This window comes from Budorcas taxicolor, chromosome 19, assembly GCF_023091745.1.
Source record: "Budorcas taxicolor isolate Tak-1 chromosome 19, Takin1.1, whole genome shotgun sequence".
Classification (NCBI taxonomy): Eukaryota; Metazoa; Chordata; class Mammalia; order Artiodactyla; family Bovidae; genus Budorcas; species Budorcas taxicolor.
Genome location: NC_068928.1, coordinates 12,743,188 through 12,766,979, shown reverse-complemented (window position 1 = coordinate 12,766,979; position 23,792 = coordinate 12,743,188). Strand labels below are relative to the sequence as shown.

The 23,792-nt window shown below is 56.0% G+C and overlaps 1 protein-coding gene and 1 non-coding gene across 3 annotated transcripts in view; one reads left to right on the top strand and one right to left on the bottom strand.

Annotated features, from left to right (window-relative positions):
• Nucleotides 1–23,792, top strand: part of MYO19 (myosin XIX) — a 33,815-nt gene that overhangs the window by 7,746 nt on the left and 2,277 nt on the right. For both annotated transcript variants that reach the window (XM_052657947.1, XM_052657948.1), the window contains exons 6-24: nt 1,254–1,367; nt 7,246–7,378; nt 8,271–8,340; nt 8,892–8,994; nt 9,661–9,757; nt 9,879–9,955; nt 11,461–11,551; nt 12,007–12,178; nt 14,087–14,160; nt 14,769–14,890; nt 15,039–15,152; nt 15,359–15,535; nt 15,850–16,002; nt 16,843–16,950; nt 17,836–17,906; nt 18,757–18,860; nt 20,962–21,077; nt 21,175–21,304; nt 22,531–22,616. In XM_052657947.1, the coding sequence (XP_052513907.1) occupies nt 1,254–1,367; nt 7,246–7,378; nt 8,271–8,340; nt 8,892–8,994; nt 9,661–9,757; nt 9,879–9,955; nt 11,461–11,551; nt 12,007–12,178; nt 14,087–14,160; nt 14,769–14,890; nt 15,039–15,152; nt 15,359–15,535; nt 15,850–16,002; nt 16,843–16,950; nt 17,836–17,906; nt 18,757–18,860; nt 20,962–21,077; nt 21,175–21,304; nt 22,531–22,616 (2,112 nt within the window). The remainder of the gene's footprint in view (nt 1–1,253; nt 1,368–7,245; nt 7,379–8,270; nt 8,341–8,891; nt 8,995–9,660; nt 9,758–9,878; nt 9,956–11,460; nt 11,552–12,006; nt 12,179–14,086; nt 14,161–14,768; nt 14,891–15,038; nt 15,153–15,358; nt 15,536–15,849; nt 16,003–16,842; nt 16,951–17,835; nt 17,907–18,756; nt 18,861–20,961; nt 21,078–21,174; nt 21,305–22,530; nt 22,617–23,792) is intronic.
• On the bottom strand, nt 23,610–23,739 carry LOC128065757 (small nucleolar RNA SNORA11). Its single transcript, XR_008201134.1, has one exon. It is a non-coding gene; the product is annotated as a small nucleolar RNA SNORA11 (small nucleolar RNA).

Genomic DNA, 23,792 nt, shown 5'->3' with positions numbered 1-23,792 from the left:
TTTGCCTAGCTGATTTTGGAACCTAAAATAGAGACATTCTTGTTTGTGAATTTATTAGTTGGAAGGAATTTCCCAAGGCACATTTGTGTATTTAAAAACCACTTTTTGGGGAAAAGAATAAAATTACGTGTGGTAAGGATTGCCTTAGAAAATTCAGCACCTGTTCATCTCCACTGATTGAGATGAGGGGTCACGTCTTACGCAAGTGGGAATGAAGCTGGTGCAGGCAGGGAACAGCCCAGCTAATGTTAGTGTGCAGGGAGAAGCCAGAGCAGACTCCACGGCGGGAGCAGGGTGCTGTGGGGAGAAGCACAGATGGGGCCGGGAAGGTGAGCTACTCCAGGGCTGTCGCCAGAGGGCCTGCACTACAGCTGAGAGTCCACAGAGCTGCTTCATCGGGCTGGGAGTGGGGCTGTGAGCGGAGCCCGCCATGGGGATGAAGCTGGGGGACTTGGGTTAAGGAAGGTGAGATCAGCGGCTGAAGGGTGGGAGGCTTTGTAACTGTCCAGGTGAGCAGTGGGTAGGGTGAGGGCCTAGAGAGAGAGAGAGATGGTTCTGACAGCCTCCAGAATGATGCCCTCTCCCTTCAGGAAGCTGTAGGCAAGCGGTCATTGCTGGCAGAGCCGCACTGGGTCTGCATGGACTAACCCGGCTCATCCAGGGTTTGTGTCTGGATGGGAAGCCAGGGAGGTCTGGCCTGAGAGCCCATCTTACCGACTGCCTCCTCAAAGGCAAAGCTGTATGATGGTCCCCTCTGTTCCCTCAGTGCCCGGCTTGATGCCCAGCATACAGAACAATTAATCCTTGTTGATGGAAAGGAGAACAGTAACATTGGAATCCAAATCACACAGATGCCTCTATTTGCTGAGTGGCCTTGAGAAGGTTATTTAACCCATATGAACCTCAGATTTCTCATCTACAATATAGGGTTACTTCTTAGGCAATAACTGGTAAGAAAGTTCTTGCAAATTGCAATAACATAAAAACAGTAGCAGAATAAAACTATTGACATCAGATAAGATGGGAGGATAACGTGTTAATGTCACAGACTGGTCAAGGCCAGCACTGCTTCCAAACAGAAGATGAATGGGTCATGCCCGCAACTGGGCCTCACATTGTTATACCAAGAAGTTTTTCTAGAGGAAGCCTCTGCCGCTGCTGTGGACAGGCTCCCCATTGCAGCCATCGCTGGATCAACCACTCCTCGCAGACAGGGGTTTGCTCCCATGACCTTTCACCCCTTGATGTTTCAGACACTGAAGCCCCACATCTTCACTGTGGGTGAACAGACCTACAGGAATGTCAAGAGCCTGATGGAGCCGGTCAACCAGTCTATTGTTGTCAGTGGAGAGAGTGGCGCTGGAAAGGTAGGCGGGCCTCCTTCCCACCCTGTCAGCTTCATGACTGGCTGGGCGGGCAGACAGGCTGGGCCGGGGCTCCGGGGAGTGTCACTCGTGGAGTCGGCGTGCAGCACTGGGTGGGACCTGGGCAGAAATCAGGAGCCAGGGGTCCTAGGCCGGCTCTTCGGCCAGCTCTGCCCTGACCCGAGGGGAGAGTCTTTCCTCTCTGAGCCTTCATGTCCTCATCGGAGGACTCTCCCAACTCTGAGAGCCATTGGAAACTAAAGTCAGCAGTTGAGGGTTCCAGCATAGCGTTGAAGGTCACGTCAGAACAGTATTTAGCTCTTGCAGACCTCAGTTCTTCCACGTGTAAAATGGCAAGGAGGGAAGGACTGGCACGTCGCTCATGGGGGCCTCCTGTGCACATAAGGCGCTTGGTGGCGTGCTTGGCGCTAGGCTGCTCTCCTCCAGAGTCGGGGTTCCCATAAGGAAGCAGCCTGCCTGCGTCTCTGGGCTGCCCTTGATGGCAAGGGCAGTGCGTGGGGCCGGCTGCGGGGAAGGACAGAGTCTCCTGTGTGGCCATGTGGTCCCCAGGTGGCACAGTCAGTCCAGGTGACACGGACCATTGTGCACGGATGGGTGAGGAGTCGCGCAGCTGTCAGAGGCCTGCTGGCCTGGGCCTCACCCCCTTCTTGTCAAGCCTCACCAGCCACCCCACCCTTTCCTCCACGTTACCTTCTCAAGGGATTCTTTGGACTGTAAACCCACTCTGTCTACAGTCACCCATGAAAGCATTGCCAAGCACCAAGGCAGGTTCTAGGCCCTGGGCTAGCCAGTGAGGAGTAGCAAGGGGAGAAACAGAGATAGCCCAGTTGGTAAAGAATCCACCTGCAAAGCAGGAGACCCTGGTTCAATTCCTGGGTTGGGAAGATCCACTGGAGAAGGGATAGGCTACCCACTCCAGTATTCTTGGGCTTCCCTTGTGGCTCAGCTGATGAAGAATCCTCCTGCAATGCAGGAGACCTGGGTTCAATGCCTGGGTTGGGAAGATCCCCTGGAGAAGGGAAAGGCTACCCACTCCAGTATTCTGGCCTGGAGAATTCCATGAACTGTATAGTCTATGGGGCCACAAGGAGTCTGATGCGACTTAGCAACTTTCACAACAACGCTTGGCCCAGTGGGAAAGACAGACAAGGAAGCAGATGAAGACTGCACGCTCTAGGGATGAGGCTAGGACTTGAGTACAGAGGTGATCGTCGAGAGCTGTGCCGAGGCTGCTGCTGGGGTGGTGATGCTCGGCTCCTGGGTGAAGCCCAGTGTCCTCCAGAATTGCTCTGGGGAGCTGAGGCTGGACCTGGCCCTAGACCCAAACTAGCAATATAGGTACATACTTCAAAAATCAAGCAATGCTACAGGGCTTACAAAGAAAAACAGCAGCCCTGCCTTGTGTCTCTCAACCCTGTTGCCTGTCTCAGGGGCAACTGACTTTCCATCTTAGCAGTTTGGGTATGGCCATCCACGTTTCTAAACAGTGTGCTTATGTAATTAGTTACTGATTTTTCCCTTTTGAACCTTCTCTGTTCTCTTCCTACTTTGACGGTGTAGCCCTGTTACCCTGCCCCCAAATGCGTATGTAATTATCTTATGATTTCTAAGGAGGTTAATATCTATAGTGCTCATTTACAGCTACATACGTATTGTTCACAGCCAAGCACTATAATATTCTATGATTATATTTCCTTTTTTGTATGATTTTTACTTTCTTCTTAATAACTCCCGCATATTTTCACTTGTATAGTTTTTATATACCTGTTCTTTATTAGCAAACTTGTCACCAGAACTGGGAAACACCTGCCCAGCTGGTAGGTACATCAGGTGCTTTTTTTCCCCTGGTGATGCCCTAGCTAGCGCTCTCACGTCTCCTCCATCTGGACTGGTGGCTGCCAAGGGCTACTGGGGCGCTATTACCCGGGAGCTGTCTGCCTCGCTCTGGGGATCCAGAGTGCCGTCTGTCCTACGGTAAATCCCCTGTTGTTGGAGCCCAGTGGCTTCCTCCTCTTGCTTTACTGCCTTGTTTCACTGGGGCATTTTCTTTAGTAGCTTCTCGACAAAGGCTACATGAAGGGCATATTTTGAGTTGTTGCACATCTGCACGTTTATTGTGCCTTAATTCGACATGTTGGCTGGATATTCCGATCTCAAGTTGGAAATCATTTTCTTTCTGAATTTAGAAGTTATTTCTTTATATATTCTTCAAGTGTTGATGTTAAAAGTCCCAGTCCATAAGTGGCAGTTTGTATTTTCTTTCCAAAAGTTTTTAGGGACATCTTTTCTATCCATAGGTGTTCAAATTCACAGTGACGTGTCTTTTCTCTCTTGCTATGCTGGATACTTTGTGTAGGTCTTTTTAACCTTGAGACTCACGTCCTTTAGTTTGGGAAAATGCCATATGTAATAGTTTAATGATTTACACCCCTTGTTTTCTACTTCTGGAATTCCCATTAGGAGGGAGTTTGATAAATTGTCTAATATCCTATTTTTCTTACATATTCTTCTATCTCTTCATATTTTGTTGTGTCTTCTGGGAGATATTCTCTAATTTATCCTTCAGTTCTTTTTAACTTTGAATTTTTATTAAGCAGTTTACTTCTAGGAGTTCTTTCTTGTTCTCTGAGTATAATTCTCCCCCCAGCATCTTGGTCTTATTTCTTCACTTCTCTTTGAGGATCTTTCATGATTTTTACTTGGCTCCTGCCCTTTTCATTTCTGTTTCCTTCTAGTCCTTTTCCTCTTTTGTTGTGATACTTGCCAGTCACGTAAAAGAAGTTCACCAAGTAGTTGATGATTGAATTTCTGTTCATACTTAAGAGTAAAGCCTTAAGCAACTGATTAGAATCCCTTATGTTTATGGACAGGATACCATGAACATAAGAGATTATGAAAGAGTCTAGAAAGCTACTTCACCAGGGGTAGCTTTCTAAACCTGTAGGACCCTGAATGCCCATAACTTTTCTCATGAGCTTGTTAGTATCTCCAGAAAAGATTTCACCCAGTCTCTTTCCTGAGAGATGGAAACTACAGTTAAATGGACATGATAAAAATTAAAAACATGAACAACTCCTTTATGCTTATCAGCAGATTAGACATGCAGAAGAATACATCAGTGAACTTGAGAGTGGGTCAATAAAAATCAAAAAGCAAAGAGGAAATTGAGAAAGAGAAAAAGTGTGTTCAGGAGCTTTGGTGCAATATCAAATGGTTTACCATACTTGTAATTGGTGTCCCAGGTGAAGAGAGAATGTGGGTCAGAAGTATTAATAATATCCTAAGAAAATTACCAAAAGGTGGCAACCACAGATCCTTGCTCTTAAATGCAATTGAAAGGAGAAATAAAGTCAAAATTAATAGTTTGATATTTGTACATTCAAGTACACGTAGAATTGATATGGACTCTCTTCTGAGCCATAAAACATATCTCAATTTGAAAAGATTAAAATATAAACTGTGTTGTAAATATCCTTTGGGTCAAAGAAGTAATCACAATGCATGTTAGAAAACACTTTGAACTGAATGAAAAGGAAAGCACAACATATCAAAATCTGTGCTTTAAAAAAAGAAAAAGCGGTACCTGGAGGGAGATTTGTTGTAGCTTGTGTTGGAGAGCACGAGAGGCCTGCGCAGCACAACTGGAGAGAAGCCCCACTGGCCACACCTAGAGAGAAGCCCACACGGCCACCAGGGTCCAGCACAGCCAGGAATGAAGGAGTTGTCGCTGCTGAATCGCTGAGTCGTGTCCAGCTCTCTGCGACCCCACGGACCGCAACATACCAGGTGTCCTGGTCCTTCGCTATCTTCTGGGGCTTGCTCAAACTTATGTCCATTGAGTCGGTGGTGCCATCCAACCATCTCATCCTCTGTCATCCCCTTCTCCTCCTGCCCTCAATCTTTCCCAACGTCAGGGTCTTTTCGAATGAGTCAGCTCTTCACATCAGGTGGCCAAAGTAAGGGAGTTTCAGCTTCAGCATCAGTCCTTCCAGTGAATCTTCAGGGTTGATTTCCTTTAGGATTGACTGGTTTGATCTCCTTGCAGTCCAAGGGACTCTCAAGGGTATTCTCCAACACCACAGTTTGAAAGCATCAGTTCTTTGGCTTTCAGCCTTCTTTATGGTCCAATACTCACATCTGTACACGAGTACTGGAAAAACCATTGCTTTGACTATACGGACCTTTGTCAGCAAAGTGGTGTCCATAGTTCTTAAATAAATAAATGTATTTTTAACAAAACACTAAAGTGGAAACAGAAAAAAAATAATAAAGTAAATGAAATCAATGGCTGTCTTTTTTAAAGATCAGTAAAATCAATAACCCTCTAGTCAGACTTTTTTACTGTCCATTAGCGTAGGATCTTAGTTCCCCGACCAGGGATCAAACCTGAACCACGACTCGACCGCTGGGGAGGTCCCCCTCTAACCAGACTTAAAGAGAAAAAAGGACAAATTACAAATGTCAGAAATGAAAGAATAGGCATAACTAAAGATCCCACAGATGAGATTTCTCATTAACTTTATTTCAATAAATTCTCCAATTTAGCGAAAGAGTATTTTGAAATATGCAAACAGCTGCAGCTCACACAAGAAGAAATATATAACCTCAATATCTAAATTTCTGAGGCAAATTTAAATCATAGAAAGCCCCAGACTCAGGCAGCTTCACTTTGTGGATTCTTCCAAGTGTTTAAGAACCTGATGCTGGGAAAGATTGAGGGCGGGAGGAGAAGGGGACGACAGGATGAGATGGTTGGATGGCATCACGGACTCAATGGACGTGAGTTTGAGCAAAGTCTAGGAGACAGGGAAGCCTGGCGTGCTGCAGTCCCTGGAGTCAGGAAGAGTCGGACACAACTGAGCCACTGAAGGACAGCTACAACCAAGCATTTCAGAAATCAGTGTTACCAGTTCCATACAGATTCTTCTAAAAAACAGTAGAGAGGGAACACCTCCCACCTCAGAGCGAGATCTAAAAAAACATACACCAAAAGAGCAACCAAAAAAAAAAAACAAAACCCCAAAACCAAGCTACAACTAAAAACTTAGGTCTAGAGCAGTGACGAGATCCAGAGTCAGTATATAGAAATCTCTTGCGGTTCTCTGTCCTCGTGATGAACAAATGGAAGTCAAAATGTGAATAGACCTCAGCTGAGAGAAAAACAGTGGGAATTTTATAATTAGATTGCCTGAGTATAAATCAGAGCCCTATCATTTACTGAATAAGTCATCTTCAATAACATTTGGGTTTTTCTGATGCCCGAGTTTCATCATTTAGGAAGCAGGTAGTGTATAATTGCACCTGCATCTGTAGGGCTGGTGAAAACATGTGGCTTAGTAGCCTGCTCAGGTCGGTGTGGGTGGTCCTCCTCTACCCCAGGCCCTGTCATTTGCTTTTTTCTCTTTGGCCGCGCCAAGTCTCTGTTGCAGCTTGCAGGCGTTCTCTAGGTGTGTCCCGTGGGCTTCCCTTGTTGCGGAGCGCGGGCTCAGTAGTTGCCACTTACCAGCTTCTCTAGCGGCTCTTGGGCTTAGTTGCCCCACGGCACGTGGGATCTCAGTTCCTCAACCAGGAATCAAACCCTTATCCCCTGCCTTGGAAGGCAGATTCTTAACCGCTGGGCCACCAGAGAAGTTCCTCACCACCACCCCCCAATTCTTAAGTGTATCCTCAGGAGCTAGGAGAAGCAGAAGTCAGTGTCCCCATCACATAGATGAGGGACACAGTTGAATTCAGCTTTCAGCCCTTTGATGAGCACCATGGATGGCGGACAAGAGGGCGGTCATGGGCCCCCAGTCCCCCTGGCAGGCTCACACGTGCACAGAACGTGGGCACAGCCCCCACAGGGCCATTTCTGCCACAGACGTGGACATCCCGCTGCCTGATGAAGTTCTACGCCGTGGTAGCCGCCTCACCCACGTCCTGGGAAAGCCACAAGGTTGCCGAGAGGATCGAACAGCGCATCTTGAACTCCAACCCCGTCATGGAAGCTTTTGGTAAGCCCAGTGTCCTCCGCACAGCTCCCCTGCCCCGTCTCCTCTGGGATTTACCACCTTTCGGGCGGGGGAGCAGTGCTTTGAGACCCTCTCTGCGGGGTGGAGAGTGACTCATCATTCACTGCCCTGGATCCGCAACCACGCCTCCTGGGTGCCCTTAGCCTCCTTCCAGCAGTGATAGTATCACTCTGTCGTCCTCTCCGTCTTGCTCAGGCAGAGGGAGCAGAGGTGCAGGAGAGGCTCGCCTAGTCCATGTCCCGTCCTTCTGAACAGCTCCCTGATGGTTCAGAGAAGGGGACATGTCTGAGGATGCACAGCTGCCCCTTACTGTCCGCCTCAGTAGTAACCGCTTGTTTTTTTTGAGGGGGTGGTGGGGCATGCTGGGTCTCTGCTGCTGCAAATGGGCCTTCTCTCGTGGCAAGTGGAGGCTACTCCACAGTCGCAGTGCACAGGCTTCTCATTGCAGTGACTTCTCTTCTTGAGCACCGGCTCTAGGCGAGCAGGCTTTGGTAGTTGTGGCACATGGGCTCAGATGCCCCGAGACACATGGAATCTTCCCGGACCAGGGATCAAAAACCTGGGTCTCCTGCATTAGCAGGAGTATTTTTAAGCCTTGGACCACCAGGGAAGTCCCGACATCTTGTTTTTCATCCTTTCCCTTCAAACAAAAATCCCTGACTGCCTAGATTGGCTCTTCCCACTTTGCCAGGAAGTTCTAACCCAACCGAATCACACTTGCTAAAAGCCCAAGTGCCCAGTCCCTAGCCCTGCCCCCTGTGACCCGGAAACCAGTAGAGGGGCCTGTCGGTGACTTGAGGATAGCGACGTGGCCCCGGCAGACCTGCGGCCACCTTAGCCCGTGGGGCCTCTGAACAGAAGCTGTGGTCCGTAGGGAACGCGTGCACGCTGAGGAACAACAACAGCAGCCGCTTCGGGAAGTTCATCCAGCTCCAGCTGAACGGGTAATCTCTGTGGCCGCCCTGGCTGCTGGGGGCTGGGTGGGCTCGGGGGCAGTGCCCAGCCTGGGCGGCCGCCGCGGACAAAACCCCACCGCTCCTGGCAGGTTCTTATGTGAGATGAGTGAACCTGCGTGTACACTTTGAACCTGGGGAACTCTAGCTGCCCCAGCCCGAGGGACCCAGGGACAGTGCCTGTCCTGACACGTGCCTTCTGGCTTCTGCCCTTCGCGGAGACTTCTGGTTAAAACTGTCACCTCTCGGCCGCATCTCTGAGCCTGAGGCTGGGGCTGCTGTTCCTGCCTTGGGCTGGGGCAAAGTGAGGCACCGAGGCCTGGGCCCTGTCCCTGAGCTGGTTGGAGGGGACTGTCCCGGCCTATCCCCTCCCTACCCCTGTCCCCACCCCAGGACCTGCTGAGTGGTCCTTCCGAGTCCTCATGACCCCCTTTCCTTAAGTGAAAGAACTGGGGCGAGGCTGCAGCCTGGCACACAATAAGTTCCCAATAAATGGCTCTGGAATGAACAGGCTACTAACGGGCCAACCTGCTTGTGCCCAGGGCCCAGCAGATGACGGGAGCTGCAGTTCAGACCTACCTCCTGGAGAAAACTCGAGTGGCCTGCCAGGCCCCCAGCGAGAGGAACTTCCACATCTTCTACCAGGTGGGTCCCAGGCGGGGCCCGCAGCTGCCCAGGTGCAGCGTGGAGAAGGGTCTGTGCCTCTCAACCTACCCGGCCCCCCGCCCGCCTTGCTTCCTGCCTCCTGTTCGCCCGGCTTTCAGCACTACCACCCCAGGTACTCCCACAAACCTCGCATCACACTCACGCCTCACCCTGGCCCTCAGCTCCCAGGGCAGTCCCAGGCCTGGAGGTGCGCTCGCCTTCTCTTCCCATCAGAGGGTCCTTGAGGCTGGGCCTGTCTCCACACGGGAAACGCTCACCTTCAGACGGAGGGCTGTCCTGGAACGGCAGCTGCCTCCACCAACCGAACAAGGCCTTCTCTAAACCGTGCCCCCTCCATCAGACCGGGGGTCCCCCGAGGCATGGACAGTGTCTCCCTGCTCTCAGATCGGGACCGGGGGCTCCCCAGACGGGGTTAGGGTTTCCTCCTCATGCCGCAGGCCCTATCAGTGAGTGGGGTTTTTTTGCTCCGAGTGGAGACTCCCAGAACTGTTTGCCGCTGCTTTCGCACCCCCGCCCGCCCGTGGCTCCCTTCAGGGGCCTCTGGGTCTTGTGGTATGGCTGCTGCCCCCCCCCGCCCACCCAAGCCCATGCAGGCCTGGGCGTCCCCAGGACCCCCACCTCAGCCACCCGCCTCCACCCCCACAGATCTACAAAGGAGCCCACGCGGAGGAGAGGGTCCGGTGGTGCCTCCCCGAGGGAGCCACCTTCTCCTGGCTGCCCCGCCCAGAGAGGACCTTGGAAGGTAGGGGGAGCCTTGCCCGGCTCCCTGGGCTGGCCAGCAGCACCCACACATCCCCCCAGGGCCCGCCGCCCCCGCTGACCTCAGGTCCTGACACAGAGCTGTGGCTCGGATTCCTTTACAGAGGATTGTTTCGAGGTGACCAGGGAGGCCATGCTTCATTTGGGCATCGATGCCCCCACCCAGAACAACATCTTTCAGGTCAGAGGAAAAGCCACACCACTCAGGTGTGGCGGCGGTGATGGGCAGCCCCCTTCGAAGGGCCCTTCTCTCAACTCGGGAGTCTCTTTCCCTGAGGATCTAGGACTCTAGGCTCCGACGGCACGATCGCCAAGAGAAGGCGACCACCTCTCTGCGCAGCGGAGCCTGGAGACAGGGTGTCAGGGTGGACAGGGGCAGAGCACAGAGCGCCGTAGAAGAGACCAGCACGGTGATCCCGGAGGTCAGAGGGAAAGTGCCTGGATCAGTTGTTGCTCTGTTAACTCAGAGCAGAGCAAACAGTCTGCCACATGTTTGTCTAGCGTGTTAAAACTTTTAAATCATCACTCTTAGCTCACTTGTTTTTTCCAGCAGTTCCATGGGTGTGGAGATTATTCCCACTCCACGGTTGAGACCTGCCCAAAGCCAGACAGCACTCGGTGGTACAGATAGTTTGTTGGAGACGTGCCGGTTCCAACTTCCCACCTGCTTCTCCTTCCTCCTGGGGCTCAGTGCTGGCCCAGGCGAGCCGGGCCCAGTCACCCCCAGTGGCAGCCTCCGTCTGCAGGTGGTGACCCCTGCAGAGCAGTGGGGTGAAGTGTGGCCTCCATCTCCACGTGGGGGCTGCTTAGGCAGGGGAGGGGGGTCACAGCCAGTACAGGCAGCTTGGCCAGAGGGACGGCACAGGGGACAAGCCCAGGGCAAGTGGACCACCCAGGAGTCTGGCCAGGAGTGCGAGCTTGAGGCCAGCGTGAGCCCTGGCCCATCCACAATGCCCATCAGCACGGCGGTCTCCTCCTGAGGTGCTTGTGGCTTGGAAGCCGGTAGCATATGGAGCCACCCTTTCTGGGACCAGACAGGGATGGGGGGAGAGGCCCTGCTCTACTGGTGCCTGGTCCAAGGGTTTCCAAATTGCTGGACCTGGGGGTCCTCTTCCTTCAGCCCCCAGGGGCTCCCCCGAGTGGATCGCTGAGTGCAAAAGCAAGGGAGCACCCACTGTACAGAGACCAAGCTCACAGCTCCTTCCCTGGGCTGGGCTATCGGAGCCCAACAGTGTTGGGAAAGGGCCAAAGGGCACCAGAGCCAAGCCCCCAGCAGCCACCCAGAAGTGTCCTGGAGCACAGGAGACAGCCTGCTCCTGGAGCGGGAGACAGAGGGTCAGACTGGGTGGCGTGGCGCTCCCTCTGGCTTCCCCGGAAGGGATCGGAAGTCGGACTGCCTGGGCTCCACCCTGGGCTCCTTCTCCTTTACCAAGTGTGGGCTTTAACCTCTGCTTGCGTCGTCTCTGCCGTGGGCATCAGCATAGCACGTGCCTCACTGGTTACACGAGACGATGCGTATCAGTTGTGCAGAGTCCTGCCTGGCCGAGTCCGGGAGTAAGTGGGCAGTAAATGAGAGCTGTTGCTATTCCGCTATCGTGATTCTGTTCGGCAGGAGAGAGACCCTTCCTGGGCTGGGCTCCAGCCCTTGAGAAGGTGCCCACTGGGTGTCCTCTCCTGCCCCCTCAGGCCCTGGCTGGATTGCTGCACCTTGGCAACACCCAGTTTGCTGACTCAGGAAACGAAGCCCAGCCCTGCCCACTGGTGGATGATGCTCAGTGTGAGGGCGAGGACGGGGGCCCTTGGTCACACTGCCCAGGAGCAAGGCAGGCCCCGACCGGAGGAGGGCCAGTGTGTGGTGGGATCGGGTGCAAGGAGGCCAGAGGGTGCAGTTTGGGATCTGTGCCCCTGAAGCTGTCGCTGTAGGGCCCTGCCCTGGAGGGGTTCCTCCTCATCCCATCTCTGCTGAGGCAGACAGGTTCCTTACAGATGAGAAAATGAGAGCTGGGGCGGGTGCGGGGGCGTGGGTTATGTAGTGCTTTATCCCACTCCTGGCCATGTGGACTGGGACACAGCAGTCCTGGGTTCAAGTCCTGCCCCTGCCCCTGCTGAGTCTCTTCCCTCCCCGTTCCTGAGTTTGCTCTGCCCCACTGAGGGGGTCACGGCTCTACCATGCTGACTTCACGGGGCCTTGTGCAGAGGGCTGTTTGGACAGAGGATGTTTGTGCCTCCCAGGCTCTGTTGGGACGTCAGCCTTGCTGCTGGGGCTCCCGGAAGATCATCTGCTGGAAACACTGCGGATTCGAACCATCCGGGCGGGCAGGGGCCGGCAGGTGTTCCGGAAGCCCTGCTCCCAGGCCGAGTGCGATACCCGCAGAGACTGTCTGGCCAAACTGGTCTATGCACGGTGAGTGTTCCGGGCCCTGCCCTCCTCCCAGATGCCCCAGTCTGGAGTTGGACCAGACGGAAGCAGACGGGTTCCCTGCCCTGTTCCCCAGCCCCGGGGGGACAGCAGGGAGTGGCTGCTGGGCTTCCTCGAGCAAAGCCCTTGGCTCAATTCCAGAGGGCTCTGCCTGGGGAAGTGGCCACAGCCTGGCCTAGATTCAGTGTGTTGTTCGGGGACAGGAGCCTGCCTTCACCTTGGCGATGGGCGAGGAAGGCCTTCCTGGCTGGCCGCTGGCAAGGCCGGCCCAGAGGTGACGTGAGGTCCTCCCAGGTCCAGGCGCAGACCTGTGGGTCAACAGGCTCCTGGGTCCCTGCCCTCGTGCTCTCTGTAGTGGGGTTTTGATAGCTGCTGGTAGAGCTGGGAGTTTAGCCCACAGCCTTGAGCTACACTGCAGGGAGTGGAGCCCAGAACGGGGAATGTGGGGGTCGTGGCCTTTCCCTGTTGGTTCTGTGGGCATCTCCACCCTCCGGGCATGCGCTTGGGGGCATTTCTCACCCTGGGCTCTCAGACCCTTCAGGATGCCCCTGAGGGTATCTGGGGCCCAGGAGTCTCTGAAATTATGGGACAGAACACCTCTGTGTGTACGTGTGCACACATCTGAGTGCTTGGGCAGCTGGAGGGAAGGTCCCGTTGCTTTCATGAACTGCTCAAGAGCTAAGAGCCTGACCAGCACCGCTGAGGGAGTCAGAACCTCTGAGGGAAAGTGGCCCAGGGCCCCTGGGCCCAGACTGAACCCAGTTTAGCAAGGGGCTCCGTTCTCCCTTGAAGCAAATTTCAGGTCAGAATTTCAGGGCAAAGATTTTTAAAGGTTTTGTGTCAGATGACTGCAAAATGGGTAGATAAAGCGTGCCGGTCACAGACACGGTGAACCTCTAACTGGCTCATTCTACACATAGCAAACAGGTCCTTGTATCACTAGGTCTCTTGTTTCTACTGCCTCACATGGGTATTTGAAGCCCTTATTGCAAAAATAGAAACCGTTTAAAAATTTGCAGAGCAGTTACTTAAAGAAGCCGTAAGGAAGAAAACGCTTGTATCACGTCATACGTGTCACCACGTTGGACGGCAACCATTCCATCGTCTCAGGGGTGATGGTTGCAGAGTGCAGGGTGTCACTGTCCAGCTGGGGTGACGGGGTGCCCTCATACAGAACAGAGTAGGGGGATGTCGGGGGGCCTTGAGCTCTGGCCTCCACTGGCCGAGGTTTGCAGGGGAGTCCAGTGAACTCAGTCGTTTATAATCCCACCCAGGCCTGCCCCTCCACCCCTTCTTGTCAAGACGGCAGCTGGGTGTCAGGCCAGTGACTGAGGCGCACCCCCACCCTGTCTGGCCCCAGTGTTCCACAGCAGACCTCAGCGATATGGTAGGGTCACTTTCAGACCACCGCAGGAAAGCGAGAAATTTGTTGGTTTCTTAGTACATAGATAAGGTGTATTTACACTAGATGGTAGTCTGTTAAGTGCGATAGCTTTATGTCTGAAAGAACAACGTATAATAACTTTAAAATAGCACTGTCGGAGAAGTGGCACCATAGGCTTGCTCGATGCCGAGTTGGCACAGACTCTCAGCCTGTGAGCAGGCGGTAAAGGGAGCTTACTGTGATGTGCCTGTGGCTGGTTCCCTGCTCACTCTGGCTGTGACCCAGCCAGGCCTTCATGTGCCTGGGAACACACGTGACCCCAGCCTGCAGATGTAGGGAGCTGGGACAGGATGGGCGGGAAACCAGCGGAGAGGGTTTAGCCCTTGGCCTTTCAGGCTCAGAAGACAGGCCCTCCATCCAAGGGTGGTACCCAGGCGGGAAGGGCAGTTCTGCCACCCTTCCAGCTCAACCGGACCCCTCTCACCCGAACCCCCCACACATACCAACAGGCTGTTTGACTGGCTGGTCTCGGTGATCAACAGCAGCATCTGTGCCGCCCCCGACTCCTGGACCACTTTCATAGGTAGGTCGGGGGACCCTGGACAGAGAGCAGAGCCCAGGTCTCCTGGGGGCCTCTGGGCAACTCCTGCACCCATCCCCTCCTGCTCCACCAGTGTGGGCCAATGTCGCTTTCTCCGGTGCCCGTGTCTGGCCATCCCTAGCTCTCCAGGCAGGCTCAGTTGGTGCCCGGGTCACGAGGGCTCCTTCACCCCCTGGAGACCCAGATCCAGTCTCAGGAGAGGAGTGAGGAGCAGCGAACGGGCTCGAAGGGCCTCGGGGGGGATTTGAGAACATCTTTGGACCCTGGGTGGGACAGTCAGGTAGGGGAGGAAGCAAAGCTCAGAGGCATCAGTAATGTTGGCTCACAGAACGGCGAGCACTCAATGAGTGTCCGCGACCCAGGCCGTCCAGACTGGATGGGACACGGGGTCCCTGGGTCCTGGTTCCCTCACACCTTCGGCCTCTTCCTGTCGAGTTCTGAGGGGCAGGAGGTGGCGATGGGAACCGCCTCCCTCCTTGGGGTGGGGTAGAGTACCCACTCGGTTCCATCCTCAGGCTGCCAAGGGTGAGGCCTCACCCCAGGCCCCTGTAGCCCCACAGTAACCCCCACGGGTTCCCCCGGCCCCCCAGGCCTGCTGGACGTGTACGGGTTTGAGTCGTTCCCCAACAACAGCCTGGAGCAGCTCTGCATCAACTACGCCAACGAGAAGCTGCAGCAGCACTTCGTGGCTCACTACCTCCGGGCCCAGCAGGTGCGCGGTGGGCGGCCCGCGTCCTCGCCCTCTCCCCGGCCCCCAGCCCCGGCCTGGGTGCCGCTGGGCGCCTTCAGTTCCCTCTGTGAGTGCCGAGGCCAGCAGGGGGTGACCCACCAGAGCTCAGACCCCTGCCCTCCACCCCCAGGAGGAGTACGCAGTCGAGGGCCTGGAGTGGTCGTTTGTCAGCTACCAGGACAATCAGCCCTGCTTAGATCTCATCGAGGGGAGCCCCGTCAGCATCTGCTCCCTCATAAACGAGGTGGGAGGGTTGCCGGTGTGCGGAGCCCCCTGGGCGGGGCTTTGGGCTTTTCCTGGGACCCCGAGGCCCACCCTGTGCCTCTTTCTCTCTGTCTGCTTAGTGGGTTCGCCTGCCCTGTGAGCCCGCCGTTGCAGGGGTGCCATGGTGCTCGCATGGGTGGGTTCCCGCGCCCCTCTGCCCTGCGGCTGACTGCCCGCCCCACACAGGAGTGCCGCCTTAATCGGCCAAGCAGCGCAGCCCAGCTCCAGACGCGCATCGAGAGCGCCCTGACTGGCCACCCCCGCCTGGGCCGCGACAGGCTGAGCCCGGAGCCCAGCTTCATTGTGCTGCATTACGCGGGGCCCGTGCGGTACTGCACCAGAGGCCTGGTGGAGAAGAACAAGGTGAGGGCCGGGCCGTGCCCGGTGTCACCTGTGAATCCAAAGGCGGAGGCATCGCCGCACGTGTGCAGAAGCATCCACGGTGTCCCCTGCCCGCCCGCACATCCTCTCGGGGTCTAGGGTCACCTCTCGGGCCCGCCTTTCTGAAGTCTCTGCTACTCCAGCACGACCTGCCCGGAAACGACCCGCCTCACACAGCGTCTCCTGACCTCCAGGCTCAGACGTGGGCCAGCCCTCCTCCTGGAGCCCCAGTGAACAGGGCTGGCAGCTCCCCCCAAACCCCCACCCTCACCCGCTGCCCTTTCCTTTCCCCATAGGACCCTGTTCCCCCGGAGCTGACCAGGCTCCTCCAGCAATCCCAGGACCCCCTGCTCAAGGTGCTGTTTCCTGCCGACCCCGAAGAAAAGTCCCAGGAGGAGCCCTCCGGCCAGAACCGGACCCCTGTGTTGACCGTGGTTTCCAAGTTCAAGGTGGGTCTGGCGGCATTGACACCACGTGCTCTCTCATGAGTGTCCAGCATTTACCGAACACCTCTTGGGATCGGGGCTGTGCACCCGGAGCACAGCGGAGCCCAGAGCCATGGTCCTGGTGTGCGGTAGAGACAGGAACCTGACAGATGAACTGGGGGTCTGTAGTTGACGTGACAGGAAGCCTCGGGCCCGTGGGCGGCGGTGTGCCCTCTCGCCCTCCGCCAATAGAGTGATCACAAAAGAGCAGTGGCTGCTGAACCTCCGTGACGGCCGGCTGCCAGCTCCCTCACTTCCGGACGGACTCTGTCCTCGGGCGCCGTGGGCTGCTCTCAGCCCCGCCCCTCAGCCCTCCCCTCAGCTCTGCGGCACTCCCACCCTCGAGCCGCCCCTCTCGGTTTATTCCTTGTCCTGCTTCCGACCGATCTTCTCATCACCTCCCGGGGCAGGGAAACACTTCCCTGTCCAGCCTCAGACATGCCCCTGAGGGCTCGCCCCGTGTCTGCGAGGCCCAGCGCTGTGAGATGACAGCAGACAGCTGTGTCGTAGCCCTGGCACACACAACGGGCTTAGTAATGACAGGAGTCGCCTGAATGAACGACAGAGGTTCTGAGACGGTTCCCTTCTGGGAAGGTTGCCCTGGTTTTGTTGGGGGAGCCTGAGACTAGATGCAGGCAGATGGACCAGGTGGAGGGTCACAGGTCAAGAAGGGTCCCTGGGGGCGTGCTCTGGGTATACCCAGTGAGGGCCGCTGGGAGTCATCCTGGGTGTGTAAGGGTCCTGGTCTCCGGGTTGCCCAGCCGATGCCCCCCTGCAGCCTGAGCCGCAGTCTCTCCTCTGCAGGCCTCCCTGGAGCAGCTCCTGCAGGTGCTACACGGCACTACACCCCACTACATTCGCTGCATCAAGCCCAACAGCCAGGCCCAGGCGCAGATATTCCACCGAGAGGAGGTAACACACTGGGCTGGAGCTGCTTCGTGGAGGGTCCCATTGTGCCAAGAGGCTGGAGGGGTGAGAGACGGACATCTGCTCCAAGTGGAATGGCGTGAGGAAGGGCTTCTCTCCCCAGCTCTGGCAGGACAGTCGTGTACGGTGGTGTGGCCTGTGCTGCACAGTGGCCCAGCCACAGAGGCGAGAAGGGGCCACAGTGCATCTTGCTCCCTGCTCGCCAAGCCACGTGCCCTGAAGGACAGGCGGCCAAGAGGAACGGGTGTCTTTTGTGATTAGCCGAGAGTCTGCGTCACCTTACAGACCAGGCACAGGGCTGGTTCTGATGAGGGTGTATGTAGTTCCTTCCTAAAATTTGCTCAGAAGCACTGTGTGGCCAGCAGCTGCCCTTTGGCCTGTGGAGGGATGTGGGTGAGGTGTGAGAGCTGGACGGTGCTGGAGTGGGCCCCACAGCCACATGGTTCATGTGGCCTTAGGGTCCATGGCCAGGATCATGGCTCTGTGGTAAAGACCTTGGGTGGGTCCCAGAAGCGTCTTCACAGTACAACCTCCCCCACCTCTCAGCTGTGACGCACTGTGTTGTCTGCAGAATATAAAATAAATAAAAACTAGGAACTGGATCGGGCTACATTGTGAAGCACAGTTGGAAGCAGTAAGACGGCCAGCACTGGCCTCCACTGTACCAGAAGCCAGGCTTCACATAAAGGGATCTGGAGCCACCGGGACCGCTTCTAGCAGGGAGAGTCTCTCCAGGTCCCTTGATTGCTCGCTGCCCCAAAGGGTGTCCGCCCTCACGGGAGCCCGCAGCTCCTTGCCAGCAGGGCCACTGATGGCATGGCGTCTGGGGCCTCTGGCCCCTGCTGCCCACGCCATCTCCCCTCCCCGCAGGTCCTGAGCCAGCTGGAGGCCTGTGGCCTCGTGGAGACCATCCACATCAGTGCCGCCGGCTTCCCCATCCGGTGAGTGGGTCGGTCTGTCAGTCCAGCATGGGGGCGGCGCGGAGCCAGGGTGGCGCTCGGGCCACGGGGCCACGCCCAGCAGATGCGGAGATGGAGTGAGAGGCAGGCCCGCGGAGGTCGGCCTGGAGATCGGGGGCTGTGCTCACTTGCTGTGCCCTGGTTTGTGGAGGCACCGGGCCTGCCCTACAGTCAGGAGAGAAGGGAGGATGTGAGTGGGAGATGGTTACTGATCCTCCAGGTGCAAGGATGGCCTGGTGAAAGAAAAGGGGTAGAAGTGGACTGTGGCGTGGCTGTGGGAATGGGACCTGGGCTGATGGACGGTGGGTCACTGGGGAGGGGAGCGGCCGACTTCCAGGCCACAGAAGCAACTTTCAGCTTCCATCTGAGGCAAATGGGTGAATCGGGACAGTTGCTGACACAGGATGACCTGGGGGGACGCCCAGGGGTGGGGAGTCAGGTTTGAAATGTTGGGGCATGTGAGGGACTGTTCTCCGTGACTTTTAACAGCATGAGCAAGGAGGAGACCCAGGGTGAGGCGGGAGGTGTGAGGCCACTCCCTGAGGGATGAGAAGCCAGCAACAGCGTGGAGGGAGTCGGGGGTAAAAGAGGAAGCGGGGCTGTGGGTGTCCTGGAGGCTGAGAGTGAGTGCACTCTGTTAAGGCCTTGCGGAGAAAAGCAAGGCTCCATCTGGCAAAGGCCAAGGCTGGCTTCCCGCCAAAGGAGCCCAGTGACCTCATCCACGCAGTGGGCACAGCAGGGCAGTGTCTCACGGGTGGTCAAGCAGAGTAAACAGTGAGCCGGCTCCCCGCTGGTCACTCTTGATTCTCCTTCCTCCTGTCTCGGCTTCCAGGGTCTCTCACCGGAACTTTGTGGAGCGGTACGAGCTACTGAGAAGGCTCCGTCCTGCCACAACCCCCGGCCACCATGGCCTGTATCCGGATGGAGGGCGCTCAGGTGAGGGCACCCACTGGCCAGTCATCTGTTCACCCAGTTCCCTGGGCACCTACTTGGACCATCTCAGGGCGAGGGCCTGGGGCCTTAGAGATAAGTAAGACACAGTCCTGCCCTCATGGCTGTTGGTCCAGTGGAATAGAGACTAAAAGAAGGCAGTTAAGCAGTGAGGAAAATGGCGAGACAGAAACAAGATGCTGTGCATGGTGTAGAGAGGTATGAACCAGGAAGGCTTCCTGGAGGAGGTGGCATCTGAGGTGGGGTGGGACTAGCCGGGTGAAGGCACTGCATGGACAGGAGACAGCACCGTGTGTGTGAGGAGCTCCAGGCTGTTGAAGCTTGCTGGCTCCTGGGGATAGAGGACAGTGAGGCGAGGCTGGGGGCAGGCAGGCCCCAGTCCCAGAAGCCGGACATTGTCCAGAGAGATGGGAGGCACTTCCAGGAAGGGAGGGGGTGATACCAGCCTGGGGCTTTCTGGAGGCCACCGCAGGGTAGGGCCCTGAGTGGCCAGAGGGGAGAGAGGCTCTAGATGTGGGCACAGTTGGGAAATGTTGGGAAGAAATTGGTCGGACTTGGCTAGCATTGGATTCGATGTAGGGAGGATTAGCCACGCCCGGCCAGCAGGGAAGAGTGGTCGGGAAGGGGCTTTCTTCTTGGGGCAGCTGCCAGGCCAGGCCTGGCCAGGGGGATGTCAGGAGAGGCCTGCTCTACGGGGGGTTGTCTGTCACACTTGGCGTCACTGAGGCTGTGAGAGCAGGTGTGAAGACCCTGGGCAAAGGCCAAGGACGGGGCAAGTCCCCTCAATACACCCACACACACACACACAGACACACACAGACACACACACTTGGGCAAAGGCTGCCGTGTCCTCCCAGTACATTCACACACAGACATACACCTGGGCAAAGGCCAAGGACGGGGTGAGTCCCCCCAGTACATACAAACACACACAGAGACACAGACACACACACACCTGGGCAAAGGCCAAGGACGGGGCGAGTCCCCCCAGTACACACACACACACACACAGACACACAGACACACCTGGGCAAAGGCCAAGGACGGGGTGAGTCCCCCCAGTACACACACACACACAGACACAGACACACACACACCTGGGCAAAGGCCAAGGACAGGGCGAGTCCCCCCAGTACACACAAACACACACCTGGGCAAAGGCCAAGGACGGGGCGAGTCCCCCCAATACACACACACACAGAGACACACACACACACACACACCTGGGCAAAGGCCTAGGACGGGGCAAGTCCCCTCAGTACACCTACACACACACAGAGACACACACACTTGGGCAAAGGCTGCCCCGTCCTCCCGATACACTCACACACAGACACACGCACCTGGGCAAAGGCCAAGGACGGGGCAAGTCCCCCCAGCACACCCCCCCCAGCCTTGCCCCGGGGCCCTGCACCCGCAGGCACAGTTCTGCTTTGGATCTCCCATCTCTCGGGCAGTTTTCCCACTCCTTTCATCCTTTCTCCCCACCTCTCCCCACTCTCCCTGCGGTGTGCTCTCCTGTTCTGTCTCTTGCCCAAAGCCCCCCGGGCCCCTGGTCGGCTTTGCTGCTGTTTCTCATCTGCTGCGTCACCTCTGGCTGCCGCTGTCTCCAGAGAGGCCCTGGGCAGCTAAAGGTGGTCAGAACCGTCAGGTAAACCCTCCATCTGCAGGAGCTGCCCCACCAGGTGTGGGGGGTAGGCAGGGCCCCTGCTGGGGTCTGGGGGTCTGTTCTCCGCTTTCCATCCGGGGCGGGAGGGCTTGGGGGCAGAGGGGGAGGCTGGGCTGCCCCGTGCAGCCCTCAGCATGTTTGGGGCCTTGGAAACAGGCTGGCGAAGCAGCGTGGGAGTCTAGGCACCAAGTGCCCCTACCCGAGGGTACCTCCAGGGTGGGGGCTGCCGGCCAGTGCAGGGCATAGCCTCCAGGGGGACCCCGAGATCCCTCAGGGCAGCCTGGGGTACAATGAGACGAGGCCCCCTCCGGCCTCCTCCCCAAAAGGAAGCAGGTGCAGCGGGAAGGAAGCCAGTGGCGCGTCAGGGGGACGCTGAGGGGATGGTGACACGCTGACGGGCCCTGTCTCCATCCTCAGAGCACCCTCCGTGCACCGAGCCGGCCACGCTGCAGGGCCTCCTCCAGGAGATCCTCCACGCACTGCCAGCCCCGCTGCACTGCGGCAGGACCAAGGTGTTCATGACCGACTCCACGGTAAGCGGGCCTGGGGTGAGGAGCTGGCAGCCACGGGCCCGGGTGGAGGACAGGGAGCGCAGGAGGCTGAGGACCTCAGCGGACGCCCTTCCCCCAGCTGGAGCTCCTGGAGCGCGGGCGTGCCCAGGTGCTGGAGCAGTGTGCCCGCCACATCCAGCGTGGCTGGAGGAGACACCGGTGCCGCACGCAGGCCAGGCGGAGGCGGGCAGCTGTGCTCATCCAGGCAGGTAGGAGGGGGGCCCGGGGCACACAGCCCGCACTCACGGCCAGCAGGTGGGCCCAGGGGCGGCCATCTCTGCAGCTGCACATGACCCCACAGGATACCTGTTTCCCTTGAGACGCTGCTCCTAGAGTCCCCACAGACCAAAGCGGCCTGTGTCCCAGCCTCTAGATGTTAACTGTGTGACCCCATGGTGTGCTGGGCCTCCAATTCCCTGTCCAGCTCACCCAGAGCACCACCAGTTCAGTGCAGACCACGTCCCACCCCAACTAAGGGTGCTCCATAGGTGGCAGAGGCTCAGCAGTCGCCTTGAATCCCCCTCCCCCAGTCCCAGCTAGCTATGTTTGTCATGTATTATTCCCCTTGACGCCAACTCCCATCATCACCTGGGTTCCCGGGCTTGTTGCGCTTAAGAAGGTAAAAACCAGTAAGATCTGATGAAACAGGGAAGCAGTGTATGAACCATGACACAGCCTCACTTTGAAAAGCAAAAATACTAGAAACAACCCAAATATATGATGCTGGTGGAGGCATGGCTATGGACCCATCCTTGTGATCCAGCTAAGAAGTGTTCTTGAAGAATATTTTTAGTTTCATGGGAACCCCACTTCCAATCTGATGCTTAAACCTGCATGATGCGCTTACACAGCAAGGTGATGCCACCTTCCTAAGGGGTGTGTGTGTGTAGGCCTGAAAAACATGAAGGGTGCTGCAAAACTACCTGGGTTGATAACAAGTGACTTTCCTATGTCTTTACCAAATAGCCCCTTTTCTGAGTGACTGTACCAAGAAACCAGAAAATGCATATTTCAAAAGGAGAAAATTAAAATTGCCCCATGATCCGTCTCCCATCCAGTAGCTATGACCTTCACCAGGTGTGGGTGTGTGGTGGCATCCATCACGGATTCATAAGGCGAGCGAGCAAATTCAAATGAGGGCTTCCAAAAATAGAGGTCGTTTTAAAAGGTGCAGACAGTTGAGACCCCTCGTGCTCCCTGGGCGCTGCCCAGGGTGGGAGGTGGCAGCTTCCCCTTGGCTGTAGGCATCTGCTTGCAGGTCTGAGCACTTTTTCAGAGCCAGGTCCACGTCCCGTTGACTCAGTCCCTGACCTCACGCAGCTGCCGCCGTTCATTCCCACGTTTACGGCAGCTCTGGCGCTGGTGTAGCCTGGTTTACCAAGAGCTCTAACTGGCATGTTAACTCTCGTTTCCTGTTTCCGGACAAACCCCTCAGCCGTCCGTTCCTGGCTGACTCGGAAGCACGTCCAGCGGCTGCACGCGGCTGCCACAGTCATCAAGCGTGCGTGGCGGGAGTGGAGGGTAAGTGCTGAGCTGGAGGTCAGGGCGGCCAGTGATGGGCCCAGGCTGGGGACTGGCCCTGCCCGCGGGGCAGGTGACCGCAGGGCCTCAGGAGTGATGTGGGCACCACGCCAGCCATGCGGCAGGACAGCTGTGACGGGTACAAGTCACTCCGGGAATACACTAAAACTCACACAGCCGTACACTTTAAAAGCATGAATTTTACAGTATATCAATTAGATCTCAAAAAGGCGGATTTTTTTTTTTAGGTTAATTTATGCTTTTATTTGCCAGCATAATTAACCACAGTGGCCTGCAGGCTTCTTTGATCTAAAAAAAATACATTTTATATCACAATCCAACACACACACACACATATATAATATGTATACATACATAAAAGTGAAACAAAAGTTTTGCCAAAAGTGTCTACCTGAGTGTTAAATTTTTTTTGGAGATCTTTTTCTTTTTTTAAAGCAGTTTTAGGTTTACAATAAAACTTGACAGGAATGTACAGAAATTCCCCACATATGGCCTCCCCTCACATGAACAGCCATTATCAACAGAATGGTACCTCTACTCTTTTTCTTTTTAGACCAAGGGTGACTGCGCTGACACATAATCAGCACATCCCCAGGACACCTCAGGGCTCACTCCAATGGGCAGAGCAGTTCCATACTCTGTGGGTTTGGACAAAAGTATGACCACATAGATCCATAATGTCGCTCAAAGTACTTCCACTGCTCATGAAGACTTCTGTACTCTGTATGTTCCTCTCTGCAAACTCCTGACAACCACTGATCTTTTTATTGTCTCCACAGTTTTGCCTTTCCAATACAGGTGGAATCTTGTTCTTTCTCCTTGAAATGAGAGGTTCAGACCCTTTATGAGACCACTCCTGGCCCACCCAGGCGTGGACTAGACAGGCTCCAGGTGGCAAGCTCCCCCACTACGTGCTGCGGCTTTCCTTCCAGTACTGGCCCTGCCCAGCAGCCACGTGGAGGTCAGGGGGACACGTGTTGGGTTTCTGTTCATAGGAAGGCCACACGTTTTATGCCCCTTGTCACAGTGAACCCAGATTCCTGTCGGGTGTGTTATAAACAGACAAGCCATTTCTTCAGGCCCCCTGCTCTGAGCACACCCCAAAGGGGTAAAAGAATGTGAAGCCTCAGCACAGCCGCCGTGGGTACAGGCTTG